This window comes from Miniopterus schreibersii (assembly GCF_964146895.1).
Source record: "Miniopterus schreibersii genome assembly, chromosome: 11".
Taxonomy (NCBI): Eukaryota; Metazoa; Chordata; class Mammalia; order Chiroptera; family Miniopteridae; genus Miniopterus; species Miniopterus schreibersii.
Window position 1 is genome coordinate 35,631,151 of NC_138111.1, and position 17,238 is coordinate 35,648,388.

General features: G+C 45.4%; 1 protein-coding gene across 1 annotated transcript in view; it reads left to right on the forward strand.

Moving 5' to 3' along the window:
• Positions 1-17,238, forward strand: part of PRUNE2 (prune homolog 2 with BCH domain) — a 203,657-nt gene that overhangs the window by 121,759 nt on the left and 64,660 nt on the right. Inside the window, exons 8-9 of the mRNA XM_081151686.1 lie at positions 1,892-8,558; positions 9,165-9,930. Of these exons, the coding sequence (XP_081007812.1) occupies positions 1,892-8,558; positions 9,165-9,930 (7,433 nt within the window). The remainder of the gene's footprint in view (positions 1-1,891; positions 8,559-9,164; positions 9,931-17,238) is intronic.

Below are 17,238 nucleotides of genomic sequence, written 5' to 3' on the forward strand. Positions count from 1 at the left end.
ATGCCTGTTTGGTCTCCAAGTGTTGAGTAACTGGTGATCTGATGCTTTAAACAAAGTTAGTCTCCAGGTACTAAAATTCTGACTGTGTAATCAGTTGGACCCTCTTGGTTGAGAGCGGAATCTTTTAACCCAAGGCTATGGAAACTATATAAAATGTAGACAAAATTAATCAAAATACCAAACCAGGTGTATTTAATAAGTAATATGAGAGTATACATGATTCATTATAACATGGACAGCACAGCCTAGAATGGTTTCATCAACCAGTCTTTCCTCACTAATGGATTAGATAACTCGTGTATCCACACTTGGCCAAGGGCAAAGTCTCGACTCCTTTCTTTTCTACATCACTTTCTGTTTCCCAAGAGATTCATCTCAGCTTTCTTGACATATGACTGTAAGGATTCCTCTGCGCTTTCTCATGTCCAAATATGAAAAAGGCCCTTGTCCCTGCTACAGATGCATTTTGTACCATCTTTCTGACCCACATACCTCTGTGTGTTGTGTCATCAGCCTAAGGCTTTTTCAGTGCTTTGCTCTGCCTTGGGTTTCAAAGCTTAAGTTTATCTTTGGTTACTGATTTCCTATGGACAGGAATTAGGTCTTCTCAGCCTTCAGTATGGTAGGTTTTCAAATCACTTTTAGTAGCAAACCAATTTTTTAAATGGTTAATTTAAAATAGATTGAAGTAGAAGAGCAGATGAAAGGGTTAGAAGGCCTTGGCTTATTCTACCCCACCTCTCCTTTCCTCACCCACCCTCCCCGCCCATCACCAAAGAGACAGCTCTTTGGAACCTTGAGCAACACAGGGTCGGGACTACTCCAAAGGAATCCCTCTTTGTTCGTGTGGTCACTGTTAGTCAAGGGTCAGCATCTGCAGTTCGACTGTCTGAGTTCAAAATGTGGCTCCTTCACTTGTTAGTTGCATGTGGTTGGTCAAGGTATTTCATCTTCCTAGGTATCTCTGTTGACTCATTGGCAAAATGGGGAGAAAAGTTCCTACCTTGTCAAATTATTGTGAAGATTAAAGGAGATAATGCACATAAAACTTTTAGAACTGGGCCTGGCATATGAAAACATTCAATAAATGTTAATTAGTATTATTATTAATCATTATTATTATGTTTGCGAACTCTGTGGTTATTGTTGATGTTGTTACTGTCACTAATCTCATGGGACCATTTCAAAAGCCCAGTGTGCAAAATATCCCCAACACTTCCTAAAAATCAATGAGCTGCAGCCCAGTTCTGGCGTTGCACTGACTGTCACACATTCTCTTGGCCTCCCAAGTCAGCTGTGTCTGCCCTGGACTCCATGCCGACTCTCCCTGAGGCAGGAGGGGGCAGTTGGGGCCTGGGTGCTATTGGAAGGTTCTGCCTCTTGCAGCTGCTTTTTCTTTCATACTTTCTCCTTGGCTTTATGAGGCTGAGGCCCTGGCTGCCTGCTGCTAAACAAAGCCTTTCTCCTGCCCCATTTCCCTTTATTCCAACATTTTCCCACAAGTCCTTGTCAGCAACCAGCATTATTTCTGGTTTTTTCAAACTTGAAGAAAGTTTGCACTTTTTTGCATGCTTCCACTTCTCTTGGAAGATGGTGTTATATTACACTGAGGAAAAGATTTAAATGGTTTAGATCTCTTTACCTATAACTTCCAGAAACCAGAAAAAGTGAGCCCCTGGATTTTGAGTTCAATGAAAAGCAAATTTGATAGCATTGGAGAAAGAGTTGATGATATATTTAGTGGGACTTCTCATGTTTCACATCATACCTTTTGAGTTCTTTTCAGACAGATGAACATAGATTAATTTTATATTAAGAAAAATTAAGAAAGACTAATTGCAAAGAGCAAAGAGGCCCTGGGTGCTCATGCAAACCCCTGTCTCTCCGACAGATCTGCTGTGAGCTGGAGGAGTGTCAGAATCCTTGCCTCGAGCTGGAGCCCTTTGAATGTGGCTGTGATGAGATCCTGGTGTACCAGCAGGAGAACGCATCAGTGACTTGTGACCAGGTGGTTCTCCTTGTCAAGGAAGTCATCAATAGAAGGTGTCCAGAGATGATCTCCAACAGCCGGACGTCCTCCACAGAAGCCGTGGCAGGCAGCGCCCCGCTCTCCCAGGGGTCATCCGGGATAATGGAGCTGTACGGCTCTGACATTGAGCCACAGCCCAACTCTGTGAACTTCATAGAAAACCCTCCAGATCTCAGTGATTCTAATCAGGCCCAGGTGGATGTCAACACAGACCTCGTTAGCCCAGATAGCGGGTTGGCCACCATTAGGAGCAGCCGTTCATCCAAGGAAAGTTCGGTTTTCCTCAGTGATGACAGCCCAGTAGGAGAAGGTGCTGGGCCTCACCATAGCCTCCTCCCAGGGTTTGACTCCTACAGTCCCATCCCTGAAGGGGCAGTGGTGGAGGAGCATTCCCTGTCCAGAGAACATGGGGAACACTTTGACCTCTTCAACTTTGACCCAGCACCCATGGTTTCTGGACAGTCCCAACCCTCTTCCCATTCCGCTGACTACTCCCCAGCAGATGATTTCTTCCCCAACAGTGATTCCTCAGAAGGACAGCTCCCCATGGGACCTAAGGGACTCAATGGGATTGGGATGGACACTTCTAATTACTCATCCAGCTCGCTTTTGTCAGAGGCTGGCAAAGATAACCTTGTGGATTTTGATGAGGAGTTTGTCCAGAGACAAGAAAGTCCTGAGGATAACTCTCAAAGAAACTTGAGCCTGACAGGTTTTGTGGGAGATGAATCTCTTTCTCCAGAAAGGCTGGAAAATGTTGGAAAGAGGGTCCCACCAACACCTATGAATAGCTTTGTAGAAAGCTCACCATCCACTGAAGAACCAGGTCTACTCTATTCAGAAAACAAGACCCAAAAACCAGTCGACGCAGGTCCCACAGGGCCACCTCACACTCGTGGGCGGTGCAGCAGCTGGTGGGGTGGCTTGGAAATTGACTCTAAAAATATTGCAGATACCTGGAGTTCCAGTGAGCAGGAGTCTGTCTTCCAGAGCCCCGAATCCTGGAAAGAGCATAAGCCAAGCCCAGGGGAGAGGAGAGCCTCAGATTCTATATTTCAACCAAAGAGTCTCGAATTCTCAAAGTCAGGTCCCTGGGAGTCAGAATTTGGTCAGCCCGGGCTGGGCAACAATAACATTCAAGACCAAAATGAGGAAAGCTTGCAGTTTCAGAGCCTGCCCGCTGAGAAGTCGCATTTGCCAGACGCTCCTCCTCGGGGAACAAACCATCTGATAGATGACTTTGCTGCTCTGTGGCGTTCTGATCGCTCTCCCACAGCCATGCCTGCGCCGTGGGGCAATCCCACGGATGACGGTGAGCCAGCTGCCCCAGCATCATTCCCAGCCTGGGGTGCATTCGGTAAAGAAAATGACACTGAGGCTTTGAAAAATACCTGGAATCTGCACCCAACGAGCGGTGAGACACCTTCTGCGAGGGACCCGAATGAGTGGGCCATGGCAAAAAGTGGATTTTCTTTTCCTGCAGAAGACCTGGTGGACAGTTCGGCCAGTGAGGCAAATAATGAAACAGCTCCAGAAATCTGGGGCACCAAGAACCATGACTCCAGGGCTAACATCCTTATGCCTGGAAACCCCAGGTCTGATCTGGATCATGCCTGGGATAGTGCTAAGCCAGCAAAGGATCAGGACGGTGGCCTGGGTCCAAAAATTAGGGGGAATGTGTATGAAAAGGTAGATTCCTGGAACCTTTTTGAGGAGAGCATCAAGAAAGGAGGGTCGGATGTCCTAGCTCCTTGGGAAGATTCCTTCTTAACATATAAATGTTCCGATTACAGTGCATCCAACGTAGGGGAAGATTCAGTGCCCTCCCCCTTGGATACTAACTATTCCACCTCCGATTCTTATACATCACCAACATTTGCTGGAGACGAAAAAGAAACCGAAAACAAGCCATTTGCTAAAGAGGGAGGTTTTGAGTCAAAAGATGCTAACTCTACCACGGAGGAGGCTGAAATCCCAGCCCAGTCACCGCTGCAGGCCCCGAAAAAACGGGTGACTTCAGGTCCTGGGAACCTAGAAATGTGGGCTCCACCTCATGCAGATGATAGTTCTGAAATAAATGCCACTCGCAGCCCAGATAAGGATTTACCGAAGACAGAGCCCACAGATGACAAGGACACCTCCGTGGAGGATGACGCTGGAGAAAGCAGCCAGTCGAGCTCCGACGACCCCAGCATGATGCGGCTGTATAATGAAACCAACCGGCAGCTCACGCTCCTGCACAGCAGCCCCAGCTCCCGGCAGGCGGCGCCCGACAGCCTCGACCTGTGGAACAGAGTCATCCTGGAGGACACCCAGTCCACTGCGACCATCTCGGATAACGATTTGGACTGGGATGACTGCAGCGCGGGCGTGGCCATCCCTGGGGAAGGTCGGGCACAGGAATATGGGGCTGAAGGCACCGAACCCGAAACCCGATTCTCAGTGAGACAGCTAGAACCGTGGGGCGTGGAGCACCAGGAAGCAAATCAGGCCGACTGGGGCCTCCCTGCTTCTTACGAGCCCGGCGAGGACGCGGCTCCCAGCCAGCGTCATGCACTGAATGAAAAAAGTGGACAACTCATCGCGAATAGTATTTGGGATTCTGTCATGAGAGAGAACAACGTGGCATCATTAATGTTACCAGGTCCATCGTATGTTACAGATTCAGAAGAGAGCAGATTGCCTCCCGAAACTCCCAGCTCATCGGAAAACATTAAGGACAGTTCCAGTTCAGACGTGCTAGGAACCTCTGGAGCCAGTGAGTCAGGAGCATTTGGTCCAGACCAGAAAGACACCTTCAGAGGAAACCTGCCAGGCGATACAGCGTCCCTGGCAACCAGGCTGGAGAACCCAGGGCATTTCGTAGGCTCAGATCCATGGAAAGGTCCTAGCTATGGAGAAAGTGAAAGTGAGAAGGAAACCCACAGAGTCGTAGATAGGGAGCACCTGAGTGAGGAGGAGAACCCAGGGCATTTTGTAGGCTCAGATCCATGGAAAGGTCCTAGCTATGGAGAAAGTGAAAGTGAGAAGGAAACCCACAGAGTCGTAGATAGGGAGCACCTGAGTGAGGAGGAAGTGACAGATGGAGCCTTGGGGACTTCTGGAAAAGGACAAGGTGACCAGGAATGCTCTTCCTTAGTTGCATCTGAACATGAAGAAATCTGCGATGAGTCAGGCAAAATCAGCTCTCTTTCAGTCACTTCAAGTCCTCAGACCGAGGAACCCCAGGAGGTTTTAGAGCATGAGAAGGGATCTTACAATTTAGACCCCTGTGATGTGCAAACAGAGGTGCCCACAAATCACCTGCAGGCAGGAGAGACCTGTGAAAAGCACTTCATGAATCACAGAAATTCAGGTGAAACTACTGAAATTTCAGATAGGCCGAACTTAACAAAAAGTGTATCTTTTCCTGAAATGAATCTTGAGAAAACTGAAGAATATAACATTCTGGAGCCAGAGAAAGTGAACCAAGAGCCATCTCCCGAATGTCCCCAAAGCCTTGATGTTTGGGATGGCCCTGTAGACAGTGATGTGCAGGTCAGTTACACAAGTTCTGACACAACTAAGAATCTGGAAGGTAAGAGTGCTGAAAGCAGCCCTCCGGCAGCCAGTTCATCCGGAAATTACGACAGAGACAGCATTTCTAGTGAGTGTACACATTCCAGTGCATCAAGTCCTGACCTCAATGATTCTTCAGCTGCACTGCTTTCTTGGGATCATGGACCCAATACTGGGCATCAGGAGGAGACTCAAGATGATTGGAGTAAAGAATCTGGACTAATTACTACTGATGACCAACTAGAAGTGATTACCGAAATGAAGGACCCAGAGGAAAACAGAATGGATGGGTTTGAAAGGAGATTAGATCACAAGGTTCCTAAATATTTGGAGATATGGAATGACTCGATAGATGGTGATTCCTTTTCCTCTTTATCCAGCCCTGAAACAGGCAAATATTCTGAATATTCAGGTACATATCAGGAAAGAAATCTAGTGGTTAGCCATCAGGAGAAAAATGAACCTGATATTCCTGACACTGTGCAGCCGGAGGATGCCAAGTCCACTTCAACAAGCTCAGGTTCTGATGATGACAGTGTAGGTAATGAGGAGTCAGTGGAGAAGGAGAGCGATCTAGCCACTTCCCAGGTTGCTCAGAGTGAACCCAGAGCTTGGGACTCATTCAATGAACCTACTAAGCTCTTGGCCACGGCAGATCCCAAGTCTGAGGAGTTATCTGCCTACGTAGGCAGTTCAGGACCAGCAGAGAATGAGACTACATCAGACCCGTTCTCTGACCATCAACAAAGCAGCCCTGATCACGGCGATTTCTCACCACAAAAGGAGAGTGACATACAGATAACAGCAGCGGATAAGGAGACCAGATCTCCAGGAACAGGGAAGGCAGGAAATATCATATGGCAAGTATCTCCCAAAACTGAACCAAAGAATGAAAACTATTCTAAACTGGAAATGCTTGACTTCTCAGCCGAGGGCACTGAGTGGTGGAATGCATCTCTCCAGGAAGGGCAACCAATGGAGAGTGCATTTGAAGGGGAACTATCTAACTCAGGTGGTATGTTAGAGATGAAGCCTTCAGTATACCAAAATGTCGGTCCCTGGGGCGTACCCATTCAGGGTGACATGGAATCCATGGAAACATATTGTACTAATCCTTTCAATGATGAACATCAGTCATCCTTTCTGGATAGTAATGGGGAGAACACCCATGAGCAACTTTGGAACATTCAACCAAGGCAGCCAGACCCAGAAGCTGATCAGCTTAGCCAGCTTGTAGTATTGGACCAAATTAAAGAAAAGGATCCCAGAGAGGAAACTTTCACATCTTCTGCTAGTGACAAACTCACTCCTGAAACACCTACCCAAGAGCAGTGCCCTGATACAGTGCTGTCCGTCTGGGATCAGACAGACCGAACACTTACTCACATGGATGAAAATGGAGGTGTTCTATCTAATGCCTCAGCTATTGAGTGTCAAGAAACAAATTGGTGGGAGGAAGAAAAATCGTACCCCAGTGAAATGACAAATTCAAGCATTGCCTCAGAAAATTTACCTGCTGTCAGTTCTTCTACCCAGTTGATAAAGAAGTCAGGTGCTGAATGGAATGGCTCTACTCCTATTGAGGGCCCCCAAAGCACGTTTGTTCCAGATATCTTACATGGCAACTCTCAAGAGGGTGGGCAGCTGGCCTCAGCTTCACCTGACTTGTGGATGGATGCTAAACAGCCCTTCAGTTTGAAAGCAGATGGTGAGAATCCTGATATACTGACTCACTGTGACCAGGACAGCAATTCTCAGGCTTCCAACAGCCCTGATATTTGTCACGATCATGAAGCCAAGCAAGAGACTGGGCAGCACATGAGTGCTAGGATAGGACCCACAGGGGAAGCCAATGAGTTATATCTCACAGAGCCGAAGCTGGATGAAGAACCCAATCACGAGCCCGGGCAGGAACTTGTCCCATACAATTCAAAACTATATTCTGAAAATACAATTCCACTGCCTCCAGCCAGCGATCAAGCAAACACTAATGGCTCATCTCAGCCTGCTGCCTCTCACAATGATTCTCCCGAACCTTCTGAAATAAATGATGAAAATGACACAGGTTTAAAAGCATCAGAAAAAGGAGCCGATATGGTGCCAATCTTGGAACCCACGGACAGAGCAATCCCAGTGATTAAAGAGGTGGGAACCAGTATTTTTGTAACTCACCAAGAGCCAACCATGGACGGCAACGGGTCTTGGATCTCAGAGGACTTTTCTCCTGAAAGTCAGACAGGTGAAGCAGCCTTGTTGGACCTTGAGCAACCTTTGACTGCTGAGAACCCTGCCTTGGGTCCTGACGCTCTGCTAGCCTCGGACACTTGTCTGGATGTCAGTGAAGCTGCCTTTGAACACAGTTTTAGTGATGCCTCAGGTCTCAATACGTCCACGGGAACAATAGATGACATGAGTAGATTGACATTATCAGAAGGCAACCCTGATACGCCAGTGGATGGGGATGCTGGGAGGCAAGATATCTGTTCATCTGAAGCCTCGTGGGGTGATTTTGAATATGATGTCATGGGCCAAAACATTGACGAAGATTTAATGAAAGAGCCTGAGCACTTTCTCTATGGTGGTGACCGTCCCTTGGAAGAAGATGCTCTGAAGCAATCACTGGCACCATACACACCTCCCTTTGATTTGTCCTACCTCACAGAACCTACTCCTGGTGTTGAAATGACAGGGGAAGCTGGGACTCCAGAGGATAAGTCTCTGGGGAGTGAAGCAGGAGAGATATTACTTTCTGCTCTTCCTGATCTAAGCAGCAAGGAAAACCACACTGAGCCCCAAGTCAGACAACCTGAACGCCAGCTGGCTGTACTACATATTCACGAAGAGCCCGAATCAGTTACTTTGCCTGGAAGGGGTGACTCCAACATGGAGTTGTCTCCATCCAACATCGACTGGGAAGCAGAAACAGATCATTCCGATTCACCAGCAGGTGGAGACATAGGACCATTAAATGGTAAGAAACATCCCACGCCGCCAACCCCAGAAACTGCTGCTTTCATTCAGGTAACCCGTTTGTAAAACACACTCTTCCTACCAGTGTGAGTGAACAGGAGCTAACCACGTTTGCAGTACAGCCTAATCAAACCCTCCTCTACCACAGCGGTAACATCTGCTGAGTGTGTAATACCTGTCTTTGAGAGTACATGAGAAGGTTAAACAGATTTTTTTTGGTATAAAGTGTCTTTTTATTATTTACATTCAATATTATTTTGTATTAGTTTCAGGTGTACAGCATAGTGGTTAGGTAATCATATATTTTACAAAGTGTTTCCCTTGGTATTTCTAGTACCTACCTGGCACCATACATAGTTATTACAATATTATTGACTATATTCCCTACACTGCACTTTACATCCTATGACTATTTTGTAACTACCAATTTGTGCTTCTGAATCCCTTCCTCTTTTTCACCCAGTGCCCTCCACCCCCTCCCAATGGCTACCATCTGTTAAACAAATATTTCTTAAATTATCTCGCTTTAGATGGATCATTTGCAAAGATTACAAATCACATAATGTGTTAATTAAGCCTTGTTTCTTCTCTTCTCACCTTCATCTAGGTGCCAACAAGAGAATATCGGAGTTTGCAGAAGAAGCAGTAATTCCTACCGAGGAGCCTGAACAGATAAAACCAGAATGTGGGGAAGAAAGGAACACAGAGAAAAATGAAGAACATCAAGCACAACACATGGACTACATACTTGTCAATCATGAAGAAAATTCACCTCCAGAGCCAGAGGCCTGTGAAGCCAGAGAAAGCATATCTGAATCAGAAGAGTCTCATGTAGGTTCCAAACCAATGGGGCTGCAAGGAGCTCAATCAGCAAGCTTCCCAGACACCTGTCAGCCTGACTCCTTAAATGAAAGACAAGATCATTCTACAGAGAGAATGTCTTCCAAAGCTGATACGAGATCATCCCTTGAAAGCCCTGGGCAAGAACAGAGCTGGTTGGTCTTGGGCCATAGTGAGGTTGGCCATTCATCACCAGAAGCTAGGGACAGAGGGCCTGAATGGCCTGGCAGGGCTGTGGAGCCCGCCTCTGATCATAACCTGAGCATGGGTCCCCAAATGCAGGCCCTGGAAGAAACAAAGCCTCTAGAATCTGTAGCGGTAGAGGAAGCCTCTGGTCTGGGCAGCCAATCTCGGAAGAGCAAGAGACGAAGCAGGGCTGGCCCAGATGCAGTTCTGTTGCAGACTGTCACCCATGACAGTGAATGGGAAATGCTGTCACCACAGCCTTCTCAGAAAAACATAATCCCTGCAACGGAAATGGAGGAGGAAACAGAGTTTCTTGAGCCCAGAACAAGGAAACCAAGACCAAACGGGTAAGCAAAAAGCTCGATTTATTTTTTTTCCTGAAAACTATTGTATTAGAAACCAGGGAGATGGGGAGGGATAGTAGAATACTAAGAACACCTAGCTTTGCTTATAATCATTGCAGAGCATACGAAAATAAAAGCAGCTGCTGGGTAACCGTAATGAAAATGATGATTTGTATATATTTTCAACCAAAAAAGCCCCTTCAGTTTCCACCCAGAATCTTATACTCACCTTCCCATTATTTATCCTGACTCCACCTGGTCAGCACCAGTATCACTCTTATACGAGGCCCTTGGAACTGGAGTGGGGAGGGCACCGACATGTATTCATGGCACCAACCAGTTTGTGACATTGTCTTATTTAATCCTCACAACAACTCTAAGGCAGGAGGTATTAGTCTCTTTATTTTACACATACTGATGAAGGGAGGGCACTTACGGGTCAGAAAGATTCTATGACTTGCCTAGAATTAAGTAACCAAAGTAAACAGTCTGGGATTCAAAGTGTTCTACCCCCAAAGCCTATACTTTCCAGCAGATGCACAGAAAAGGCGATTAGGTAAGTACCTAACTTACCAGGAGACTCAACGGCTGACTGAAAACCTTCGTGCGAAACATCATTCCTTAATTGGCCGGAAATTTGGCAAACAACCATCCAACCAGTGATTCATTCATTGTTTCACTCATCTCATGGTTTTTGGGCATCTGCTCTGTGCTGAATGGCTGGGTAGCCAGTGGACATGAAGCAGGGAACAGAATGTCAGCCCTGCCCTCAAGCACCCAGGCCCTGCTGACACTTTTTAGGGTTGTTCGTGTTTCTTTTCATTTGCCCTTCAGCTTCTAGACAAAAGGGAAAATTGTGAAAAGTAACTTAAGAAAAGGGGTAAATCATGTTTCCCCCTTAAAATGCAGTGGAGAAAAGATATCTTTTTTTCTGCTCATTCTAGGAGTATAAAGGACTATATACACCACGTAGCCAACTGTGGATCCAGGAAACTGGACTCCAGCCTGACTCTATTGTATCAGTTATTTATTTTAGTATAACCCTAAGCTTAAGTTTCCTCATCTGTAAAACCAGTGGGTTGGGCTGGAGGATGTCAAGCCTTCCACTGGTAGTAAATCCTGCAGATTTAATTTGTGTGTAAATACAGTGTATCCAGGAGAGCCTTGGTACTCACAAATTACATTTCTCCAGGAAGGGAACAGAGAACACACGGAGTAGCAGGGGTACGTTGAGGCTTAGTAAAGTGCCACAAAGAGTTAAAAGCTGTGCCATATTCTAGTGCAGCTTCACAAATCCAAACATTTTCAGTTGGTCTAATCTTTTTTTCTTCCTGTCAAGCTATTTCCTTCCAGAGACGCCAGATCCGTTATCAGAAAGAGAGTAGCAGATGGATCCCAGCAGCCCTGCTGGCATTGTTATAGATTGAGCTAAGAACTCAGGCAGCCTGGAGTTGGCTGAGCTATTGTTTGGCTTCTTGTCTGCATTTTGCACATGCCCCTAAAATCAAACAGATGATAGTATTCCACTGGGCCACTTGCCCCTTTTCTTTCAATAAGATTTCTTCGCTCATCCTTTTGCTCAGCTTTTGCAGTAATGAAAGTTTTCTCACCATTGGGAGAGGGGACAGATTTTCCTGCTGGCATTTGTATTACCTGTTGCATAAATAATTTACTTGGAAATATTTGTATTATTAAAATATAAGTATTATTACCTGTATTAATACTAGTGTCAGAATGTTAGTATGCTTGAAAATTTCCCTCTGTGCTAGATTTTGGAGGAGGCAGAGTTGCTTAAAGCAGTGATTCTGTAAGTGGGGTCCAAAAACCAGCGGCCTCAGCATCACCTATGCATCAGTTATAAATGCAGGTTACCAGCCCCACACCAGACCCCTTGAATAAGGAACTCAGACGGGGTCCAGCCATCCGTGTTTCAGTACCGCCTCCAGGTGATCCGGGTGCATGCTTAAGTTTGAGAGCCACTGGTCTAAAACTTATTCCCAGCCCTCCAGGAGTTTACAGTTTAATAAGGGAGTTAAACATAGGTGAAAAGGTAAATAACAGTATAATACTTAAATGAAGATGACTAATGATCAGTACCTGTTTAAATAGAAATTGCTACCAATTACAAATATTTGCCGTGGACCAGGTACTAAGCACCGTGTGCATGATCTCACATTACCATGGCAACTCTATGAGGTAGGAATTATACAGAGGAGGAAACTGATGTTCAGAAAGGTTGCCTCACGTGCTCTGGTTTATAGTTAAAAAGTGAAGAAGCTGGGATTAGAATTCGAGCCTCGCTGTGTCCGGGGTGTGTGTTATGCTAGTAAGAGGAGAGGCGTCTATGTAGGGCGCTTCTCCAGGGGAATCCTGGGCGGCTTACTCTCCAGTAGGATCAGGAGGCAGAGTGCCCGGGGCCCTTTATACTTCAAGGGGGCCAGGGGAAGCTTTGAATTTCTTTTAAAGTCGAAAGGAAAAAATGATTACTGGATACTCCTTTGAGGATTATATTTCTTTCTGCCAACAAGGATATAAAATAAATTCTTAGGTTTCTTTTTTGTAACGAAGGAAGGAGCCCATGAAGGCAAAAGTGCCTAAGGCCCATGAAAGTCATACTGCACCCCCCAGGATGCAATTTCAGATGGACACTGATGAAAGCCACGATCGGGAAAGGCACGGAAGGCAGGGAGAGGCCAGCCAATATGACAAGGTCGCCATATTTTCCCAACCCCAAACCTGGAAACATATTCTAACAGACAATCTCATCCTGGGACAGAGTACCCAAAATCATGGCTGTCCGGAGAACAAAAATCAAAACCGGGTCTTGAAGAATAGAAGTAGGCCCGTAGTATATGCGATAAGACACACCAGCTACAAATCGGCCTCCTGCCCTCCCCTCATCCCAGCGCAGCCCCTCCCGGCGTTCACACTGTTTTGACAGCAGTGAGCCCTATTTTTAAAACCTGAGGAAGATTAGATGATTTTTCTTCTCGCCCTCTACCTACTGACTCTATTTCATAAAACTTGTTGAGTACTGAGAGATAAACTCTCTCCCTTATGATTCTCAGTGCTGTGTTTTAGTTCCCTAGGATCAATCTTCCCGGAGGCTTTTCCCAACACCTTGGTCACCCTCCAGCTACAGACCCGCCAGCTCAGGATTGTGCACTAATTCCCGAGACAGTGATGGATGGGCCTGGTCTTTCCTGTGTGGTCAGAGAAAGTGCAGAGTAATCAGCAGCACACAAGCTTCCTTGAAAATGAAGAACCATTTTTATGTTTATTTTAAAGAAGCCACAGTTGCAAGGATGTCAAATGAAGGAAGGATAATTTGATTATATATTAATCAGGGTTCTCCAGAGAAATAGAGCCAATAGGAGCAATAGGAGATTGGATAGATATAGATAGATATAGATAGATAGATGATAGATAGATAGATAGATAGATAGATAGATAGATAGATAGATAGATAGATGATTGACAGAAATTGTTTTAAGGAATTGGAATTGGCTCACATAATTTTAGGGACTGGCAAATCTGAAATCTGTAGGACAGGCCATGGGCTAGAAACTCAGGCAAGAGTTATTGCAACCTTGAGGCTGAATTTGGCAGGGTAGTGAGTCTGTGTGTTGCAGAGAGTTCCTTCTTTTTTGGGAACCTTCAGACTTTGCTCTTAATGCCTTCAGCTGATTAGATGAGGCCTACCCATGATCTGGAGAACAATCTGCTTTACTCAAAGTCTGCTGGTTTCAATGTTAATCACATCTGAAAAATACCTTCATAGCAACATTTAGACTGGCGTTTCACCAAAGAACTGGGCACCATAGCCTAGCCAAGTTGACATGTAATGGTAATCATCACAGGTTATATTCAAAAGCCTGAACTACATGCTAAGGAAGCATGAAACCATTACCATTTATAAACTCACCATCTGAATTACATAAAAATGGAACAATTGATATACAAATATATTGGCTTCCTGTAGGTGTGGGGCAAGGAAATAGCTATGCAGGGTGATGAAAGAAAATAATTCCCAAGAGGACTAAAAAAATGACAATATTTGTCCAGTCTTTTGTAACTACATGCAGCAGTGGGTAGTGGGAAAGGGAGTGAGTGGGGAGAGGGAAAGGGAAGGATGGGATAGTAGCTATTGTACTTTTGAAACGGAGTCTTTGTTAGTAACTGGATCCTTATGTTTGTAGAGCTATATATCTTGTCTCCTAGCTCTGAGAGGTGAGTTACTGGGTACTCCCTAAAATAAAAAATGACCTTCAAACACAGTACATTTCATAGTACACATCACCTGCTTCTCATGGCGATGTCTGTATATTCTCTTTAAATTAGTCAATTTTGAACTTTTTTTCTGTGTGGCAAGACTATAGAAAGAATTCATATTCTTCCCTGTGACCTCATCAGATCTTTTCATGTTTTTCATGAGTCCTTCTAAAATCAGGCTTTCTGTCCATTACTTATGGTTGAGGAGTTAGTTCATTGGGTCTCACACCCATGTGAATGTTGAAAATGAAAAACAGATAAAGAAATCATCTGTTCCCTCTTTCTCTCCGTATTGAGTGATGATATGTTTGGGCACTCAGAGAAGAATGAGGCTCTTTGAGCACATTCTGCCCCCTCCCTGGGTCCTACTGTTTGGATGGGCTCTATCCCAGTTCCAAACATTTGCCCTTTCTCTGAGGTAAGTTGACACTCCATAAACTACAGCTTTCCCTGGTTTATTTACTGTTTATTGGCTTTGCCCTGAACTAAACCTGGAAGACCAGCTTTGGCACCGACTCTGTTCACTTTTGTAATTGTATTTGACTATTTGGTGAGTTGGTGGTGATAATTATCATTAAAAGTCTTTAAATTTGCACTTTAATTCAAGCCTTAGTCTCCTCTTTTATTTTATTCTATTATTTTTTAATATACCTTTATTGATTTCAGAGAGAGGAAAGGAGAGGGAGAGAGAGATAGAAACATCAATGATGAGAGAGTAGTTGATCGGCTGCAGCCCGCAACCCAGGCATGTGCCTTGACTGGGAATCGAACCCCGATCTCCTGGATCCTAGGTCAAAGCTCAACCACTGAGCCATGCCCGGCTGGGCATAGTCTCCTATTTAAAAAAAAAAAAATTGTGTGTTTCCCCCATCCCACCTGCACCCCTGCCATCTCTGCACATCTGGACAGCCCTCTCCAGATTTCCAATAAGTGCTTGCACATAGACAAATGTATTATTTTCTTTGGCCCACACAGTCACTATTAGAGATAGGGCAAGTTTTATTACTCCTAATTCATAAATTGACTCAAGTGAGCTGTTTAATGTCCCTCAGAAATGAGAAAGTGTTAAAGCTGGGACTTGAATGTAAGTCTTCTCTCTTCCAGCCCAGACACACAGGCCACAACATTTTCTTGAATTTCTTTTATAGGTTGGTGTATTTATTCCTATTCTCCCATGGTCCCACTAAAAAGCACATCAAGTTTAATAGCCCAAGTTCCCAAGGAAATGTTTTGAGAATAATTAAATCAGAACTTGCCTTTGACTCTCTATACTGTCACGTGAGCTTCTGAGCTCTTTTTGCTCCTGAACACGTGTTTCCCACCACAGCAGATCCATGAGAGCTCCTGTCATGTTTGTGGGCTGCCCCCAGTCTGGGGTGTGTGGGGCCAACCTGAGTGGCTGGAGGCCAGAGGGAGGTGAGAGAATCAAAGGCCCTCAATGTGCATTTAAGTTTTCCAAATATTTATGGATGTGCTATTTTGTGGGGAGATATTTATAGGTGTGGTATTTTGTGGGGAGGGATTTTATAGCACAAGAAAGCCGTGAGCGCTGAGCAGAGGTGGTACAACTCAGCGGTCCCATGGGAGGAACACCCACAGAGGGGCCTTTTTGTGTTGTGTTGGCTTCTAGTTTGAGGGAAAATCCCGGGTACTTCTCTGGCTGGAATGGAGGAATGTCAAAGCTAATGTCAGGGGGGAAAAATTTCCATGAAAATTGATAGCATTTTAGGAAAACAAGAAATCATGGCTTCTAAAAGCAGAATGTATTCGTGTATCAGGCATCCAGCAGGAAGGAGATGACACATTCAAATGAGGATAATTTGAGAAATATTCAATAAAGGGGGGATTTATAAAGATGGAGGGAAAGTGTGAAGAACCCACAAGGGACCGTGAGGTAACCCAGGAATAGTAACGGTACAGCTGTTACTGTTGTTAGGCCTGGGGGTGAGGGGAGGAGGGGGATTGCCAGAACCCAGAACAGGAATTTGGGGTTGAAAAGACCACATTGAGAGGAGCAGTGTGACCTGCTGAGGGACAGCCAGCCTCAGGCATTCCCGCTAGAGGAAGCCGGGTGAGTTCATATCCCTTATCTTCTTCAGATCTCCCACCAGGGGACCTCATTAGCCAAAACCAAGTGAAATTCAGGGAGTGAGGGAGCTTCCTGAGGCAGAGAGCAAGTGGAGCAGGTAGGAGCATGGACCTGAAGGAGTAAACAGAAGTTATTCAGCGCAGCTGGCTTAACTGGACAGTGGTAGAACCTCAGCTTCTGAAAAGTTCACTGAGATATGTTAACATACAGGGTTGGTTAACTATCAGGCCAGTGCATTGGAGGATCTGCTTCCAAGGTCCACCTGAGAGTTCTTTGAGAACAAAGGCTGTCGAAAGTCACTGCAGGATTGGGTCACCCTTTGTAGAAATCCAAGGTGTACCAATGGAAGAAATTAGAATGCTACCTTCCCTCCATCTGAACTGTTGGTTAAGGGATGTGGCTTCTTTTGATTGTCAACGTAAGAGTTTTGTTTTAGGTAATGGCCAGGGAGTAAAAGTTTGGGCTTTTTTAAATATATCTTTATTGATTTCAGAGAGAGGCACGGAGAGGGAGGGAGAGAAACATTAATGATGAAAGAGTCATTGATCAGCTGCCTCCTGCACCCACCACACTGGGGATCGAGCCCACAACCCAGGCATGTTGTGCCCTGACTGGGAACTGAACCGTGGCCTCCTGGATCCTAGGTCAATGCTCAACCGCTGAGCCACGCCTGGCTGGGTGGGAGTAAAAGTTTTAATTCACTCCCATAAACCATTTAAAAATGTTGATCAACTCAGAATCAGAATTTTCGGAAGACTGAGTAGGAAATATGTAATGCATATGTTTCTTTACATGTTCCAAAATCTGGCCTGGATTGAGCCCAAGCACGCAGAGAACTATGGGCCTGTGCCTTACCGTGTTGCAGAGGGCACCTGAGTTTTCTTTGTCCTGTACCCTTTGTTGTGTACCATTGGCTTACCTTGATGGAAAACTGTAGGGCAGCCCAGTGA